The 6416-nt window shown below is 43.3% G+C and overlaps 1 gene segment (V, D, J or C); it reads left to right on the top strand.

The window, feature by feature from the left end:
* Window positions 1-864: 864 nt before the first annotated feature.
* On the top strand, window positions 865-1278 carry LOC108788428. The segment is given in 1 exon segment: window positions 865-1278. A coding segment is annotated over 1 exon segment (414 nt).
* Window positions 1279-6416: the final 5138 nt, after the last annotated feature.

Raw genomic sequence — 6416 nt, 5'->3', positions numbered from 1 at the left:
CACAAAGGAGTTCGGCCTCTGGATCGCAAGCCGGCCGGCTCCATGCGCTCAGGGACGGGAGGGAGCGTGGTGGTGCATTGAAGTCAATGGCACCACAGCCACGCCCCCGCAGTGCGATCTCCCGCACATGGAACGCAGGCACATTAGTGCCTGCATTCCGGTCGACTGCGATCTGCTAAAATAGTGCTTGCAGCATTTGACTTCAATGCACCACCACGCCCCCTCCCGCCCCCTGAACGCAGGGAGCCGGCCGGCTTGCATTCCAGTGCGTTCCAGAGGCTGAATGCTGTGGAACGCAGACTTTGTGGTGTGAACCGGCCCACAGCGAGACAGTAGAGAGAGAGAGATACAGGGGAGAGAGCAAGGAGAGAGAGCGCACGAGAGAGAGAGAGAGAGCAATCATGTCTCCTCCTCACCTTCCCCCATAATCACACCTAATACACTGTATGTATTTCACCTCCTCTGTACAGAGTCATCTACAACCATGAAGAAAGCTGCTCACTTCATTCTCATTACACTGGACTGTTCTTTAGGTAATACTATTTCTATGCTCTGTGTATAGCATTATTAATATTATAGTAACTGCTGGAAAATGTAATACATTTTATTATATACTTTATGTGTCCTGATAAATTACATGGCTTTAGAACTGGATTGTGTACAGAATATTTTACTGAATAACAATTGAGTTCTGTTTTACCTTTTTCATGATGATATCAGATTATTGCACTTATTGATGATACGCTTATATATGGTTTTATTTTTGCACCATTATTGAAATGTCTGGATGTTGGATGATGGGATGGACATCACATGACAGCATTGTCTGGTCTTGCAGTGAAGGTTTTGGGAGATTCTATTAACATGGCAGATCCTCAGGTGTTGGGTGAAGAAGGAAGGAACGTGACTCTCTCCTGCTCTTACAGCACCTCATATTCATCAGCATATTACCTCTACTGGTACCATCATTATCCGGGAACAGCTCCACAGTACATTCTACATAAAGCCAACCAGGGCAGCTTCTCCAATGCAGCTCCATTTGCTGGGGGAAAGTTCTCATGTGAGGTGACAAGAAACTCTACACACTTGTCCATAAGTGATGTGAAGACAGAGGACTCAGCCAGCTATGTGTGTGCTCTGCAGGCGGCACAGTGTGACACAGACCAGCTGAGCTCTGACATAAACCTCACACTGAGCAGCTGCACCACACACATTGGAGGGATCCTCAGCCATTGTTTTATCTGTGTGAAGAGGGGAAAACAGCAAATAAATCAATAAAGTGTGGCCAATAAACTGTATTTGATCCAATTTTTTCTTCAGTGGACATGTGGTGCTAACTCAACATGTGCCAAATCTTCAACACAGTGTGGCTAAATTGAAGATCATTTGTGACATGTGCAGCAAAACCTGGAAAATAGCAAATTGTAGTTTGTTGTCTATGGGCAGCAAATGAAATAAATGTTCTCTATAACTAGACAACCAGGACATATAATTGATTATATATTATCCACAAAGGGTTAACAGCACTCTCTCAACCCTGCAGCAGTGCCTGGACCTGCTCTCAATAGTAGTCTATGTCCGCCCTCTCTGTGCAGCAAGTAGCTTCTTCCTTCTTAGAGCCAAGCCTCGTTCTGAGGCTACTCTAGAGATCACATGACCTTCCTCCAGGAGGCAAGCCTCACTCTGAAACTTTACCCCCTGATATCTTACCGGAAAGGTTTACTCAGAGTAAACATTTCAGGGAGAAAATGCCTCTCTCGTGGACGTCAGGGAGCCGCTATCTAATAGAGGGAGACTCCCTGAACATCAGGGAGACTTGAGTTCCCTGGATTACGTATACTCAATAGAACAGGGGTGGGGAAACTTTGTCCTGCCAAGAGCCATTTGGATATTTATAACATCATTTCAGGGCCATACGAAATTATCAAGCGTGCTATATTTGGTGAAACATTTAAGTAACTCACCCCTAATGTGATGGCTGGAACCGCTTCTCTTTGGTGAGGTGTATGATGTTAGCTGGTATTGATGATGTTGTAGCGCCCCCCCTTCCCCGATTGAAGTGATGTCCAGACTGTAGGTATGATGCTTGGAACTTTTATTGAAGAACTTCAGGGAGAGAGGAGAAGGGTTAGGATCATCCAGGCAGATGTAAACTCCATTTCTTTCAGATTGTGGTTACTGTTTCCATGCACAGCAGGTCGAACACCTGACACAGCAATACTTGAGATAGAAGTTACTGATCCTTGTCTTTAGTAGTAACCACAGGACCTGCTGTCACCAGGTGCCAGGGTCGTCCCATGGCTATTTCACAGGCTTCAGGCCTAGCCAGCTCAGACAGTCCAGTGCAGCCTCCGCACGGGCAGGGCCCGGCGGAGGAGGAGAGAGCTCACATGGTCCACCCCAAGTATTTATCTCCTCCCCCATCATGCACCACTGGCCATCGTTTAACAATGATTGGGTGGAGAGGGATATCCACTTATAGCAATCCCAATGGTTGCTATGTTCTGTGACCAGGGAGCACCCTGCAGTACCTCTAGTAGCAGACAGGTGGCAAGCAATGACAGATTGTTTAGGGGAAAGCCAAATGAACCAGACTATAAATTAGTATCAGACCACATACAATCTGGCAATCACTAAATTTAATAGCACTCTTTCCAGTAAGGGGACTACAATGTTGCTATTCACAACTGCTTTTCCAGGTTTGCTGCTGCTGCCACCACTGGTGAATGTATTTGTTAAAAGAATGCATGGCAAGTGAGATTGACCCTCCAGTACAGAAACCCAACCCCACCTGTTGTCTCTATCAGCAATCCTGCAAATAAAGAGCATCTATAAGGTGCTCATTCCATGGGATTGCGGAGACTCACAATTGTTTTTTGTTGTCTTTTGCTTTGCTTTTTTTTCCAGGATACTGGCTCTTTAAATCACTTCAGAAGATCCAGGAGGTTTAGGTGGAAAAAATCTCTCCTCAAGGACTTCTGGAACTTTCTGCAGCTCACCCCTGTATAAGGAAGGTTCTCAGGGGATTCAGCACCAGTTGTGCGGATCGCAGCTCAGCAAGCCCCCTCCCTCATTCCCTCCCTAGTCGCAGCTTTTATGTGGTCTGTCACCTCATTCATGAGGGGGACTATACATTTAAATGATTGATTTTGCTCGAGTTGTAATGACTGGGCAAGTAGTTGGTTTTAAAAAATGTTACTAATTGGTCAATTTTAATTTAAGGTTAATAAAGTTTATTTATTTATTCATACCAATAAAATACAGCAGCCATTATTATGCCAATATCTGGCTGTCTGTGTCTTTATTTATTATTCTGTAATGTTTACTATTAAATGTGACCTGTAGCCTCTCACCTCTTTGGATTGTTTACACCAATTACAGCGTGCTCCAGTGCGCTTAGCTGCATTGCATACAAAAAGCCCCCTGCATTATTGTGCGGTCAATGGCACAGCAGCCACGCCCTCCGCGATCGCCTGCACCAAAATGCATGGCCCAACAGTGCCTGCATTCCGGTCCAGTGCAATCACAAAAAATAGTACAAACAGTATTTTTTGTGATCGCACTGGACCGGAGAACACTGGTATTGTTGTCCCGCGCGTTCTGGTGCGGGCTATAGCACAAGTGACTGGGGGGGAGGGGAGGGGTGTGTGGCTGTGGTGCCATTGACCTCACCCCAGCCACAATCACTATCATCACGTTTATAATCTTTCTATACTCCAAATCATACCAGAAATCAGGCAAAGGTCAGAATGCTAGCACCACAAACCAATCAGATTCTATTGTATTTCAGGGACCTAAGGGGTGAACAGTTTAAAGCAGGACACCACGTAAAGAAATAAACTAAGAAATAAATAGCCCACGAACAGCAGAAAATAATAAAACAACTTTTGCTGCAATACTCACCTTCAATCTAGAGCTCTCCACCACAGTAACTGCTTTCTGCCACTAGTTGTCACTAGTCTACCAGCATCATTCAACCCACTTCCTCTCAGCTTAGGCCATATGAACACATCTCTAGGGGCAGCATCATTACACAGCTTGGGCTCAAAATACTGCTGTACCTAACTACTGTACTTAACTAAAAAAACTAAGCGCAAGAATAATGTGTATCCCCCATAGTAATATTAACAGTTAGGCATACACCGATTAGGCCTATTACCCTGAATAAAATTGTCCTGCAGTTGGAAGCTGCTGTATCCTCTGCAGTCTCTTTATTTTTTATTGAGAGTTTGAATGTCTGAATGTCTTGCTATTTGCTAGCCAAAGCAGCCTATTACTGTTTAGTGAAAAATGAAACATTGCTGCTTTTTTGCACTGGTGCATGTCCCCCTTTGCAGTGCCCAGTTCTCCATGCATTATTGATAATAGTTTACTTTTGGTCTGGAATTTACTAATCAAATTAAATGGGATTCATCTCTAGGTTCAGGTTTGTGGAATTTCAAACAAGTCCCCACCTCCCTCCACTCCCCTTATCTAATTTTTGTCTAATTACTCTTTTTCTTTTTTTTTTTACTGTTATTGGTGTGGACACGGAGACATTTACTTTGGATTTCCTTTTAAATTGTAATCTTGTGTTATAAAAAAATAGGAAAACAACATAATAAACTTAGCTTTGTATCTTCAATAGCAATATGATACTTTCTGAGGCACTGACTTGGAACAAGTATCTTTTACTCTGTATGATGGTTCTAAGCAACTGACTCCGAAATATTAGAGCCAGAAGCAGCCAGGCAATTCGTTTTCTTAGAAGGGGGGTCAACAATGGCAGACCCATTTTTGGTTTTAATTTCCTTTAACATAAATGTGTAAATAATTGAATTATAATGTACATGTTCTGCCTGATAAAGCATACATAGCGCAGTGCAGGGCACCGTACCATGTATATTTGTGTGCACTCAGTGTACCTAATAAATAAAGGTCCCTCAGAGACCTCTGTTTATTAGACACATATCACATAGTGACAGCACACACCTGTCATGCTGTTACTGTGCATGGATTGATACAGAGAACTATGGGAGCTCATTGTATTACTTCTTCTCCTCTCCTCCCTGTGATAAGGAAATGATTACCAAGGGGAGAGATTAGTGCAGGCAACAGAGCAGCACAGAACTGCCCGCTCCCTCAGGTAGGTGTCCCTCTGGACACTCATCACAGGGAATCTGTCAGCTGCCTCCTCCCACTGCCACTGCCTCCCACTCCTGCAGTGACCTATGTCGCCCAGAAGAAGGTACCCGGCGTGGCCCCAAAACGTTGGCTGTATGACACATGTGACAATTTAATAAAAAGTGCTTTATTACTTGAACACATCATCTAGTGCTGGGGACTTCTATTATGGAATGCATTGTGTTTCCTTCTCACTGACATGTGTGCAGGAACCTAGCCAGCAGTTGGTGCTCATGAATATATATTCACTGAACCAGTCGTTACTTGTAACACCCCTGGGCTACATCATCCCAGTTGGTTTAAACCTTAATAAAGTGAGTACAGAGCAATGGCCACCAGATGGCAGAGAAGTATCTTTTTTGGGGGGACACAAATATAGTGAAGAGTAGGAGGAGATTTGAAGGGCCTGTCATATTTCATGAGATGGCATTTAAGAGCTCAGTGTGTACATTTGTATCAGTTGTATCCTTTTTCAACAGTGATATGCACAATGTCCTTCCTTCATTGGCCAGTTCTGATTTTTCTAATTTGTTTACTTTTATGTAAGTATCTTTGTTAAAATGTTCAAACCTGCTAGTACATATTTATTTTATATACTCATAATACCTCTATGTGTTAGTTATCATATAGTTGAATCTTGTTATTTCTGAATATGTTGTGTTATTATTTACATTGATGTTCTCCTTCCACAGGTCCTGTCCATGGGAACTCTATACAATCAGATCTGGCACACATGTCTAGTGAAGCTGGGAGGACTGTGACATTAAGGTGTAATTATTCCACCAGCAGCAGTCAGCCCTATCTGTTCTGGTATAAACAAAATGCCGACCAGATGCAGTATATTCTTTATCGTGGAGCCGGTGGTGTGTCTTCTATGAAACATGATGGAGATTTCCAGATTGGAAAATTTGAATCTGAGACCAGCAGGTCCACTACCAACTTAACTATAACTAACACGGCCGTGTCTGATTCTGCTGTGTACTTCTGTGCTCTGAGAGCTGGTGCACAGTGTGACACATACATTATACACCCATCAATAAAACCTTCTCCTCACTACCGCTATTACACCAGCAGATGGGGGAATTCATCTCACATTATAAGGTTACCTTCACATTTATGACTTTTAGTGCCGTGCCTGAAACACAAATCCTGCTTGCTGCATCTTTGGTGTGGTTTCCAGCAAAATAACATCTTCTATAGGGATGAAGACATATTAATGTAAAACACGTAATGATAAAACACAGCTTACATTA

Source organism: Nanorana parkeri, unplaced genomic scaffold, assembly GCF_000935625.1.
Source record: "Nanorana parkeri isolate BGI_ZX_2015 unplaced genomic scaffold, ASM93562v1 scaffold325, whole genome shotgun sequence".
In the NCBI taxonomy this organism is placed as follows: domain Eukaryota; kingdom Metazoa; phylum Chordata; class Amphibia; order Anura; family Dicroglossidae; genus Nanorana; species Nanorana parkeri.
The sequence above is the reverse complement of the archived record's forward strand: the minus strand, read 5'-3'. Positions and strand labels throughout refer to the sequence as shown.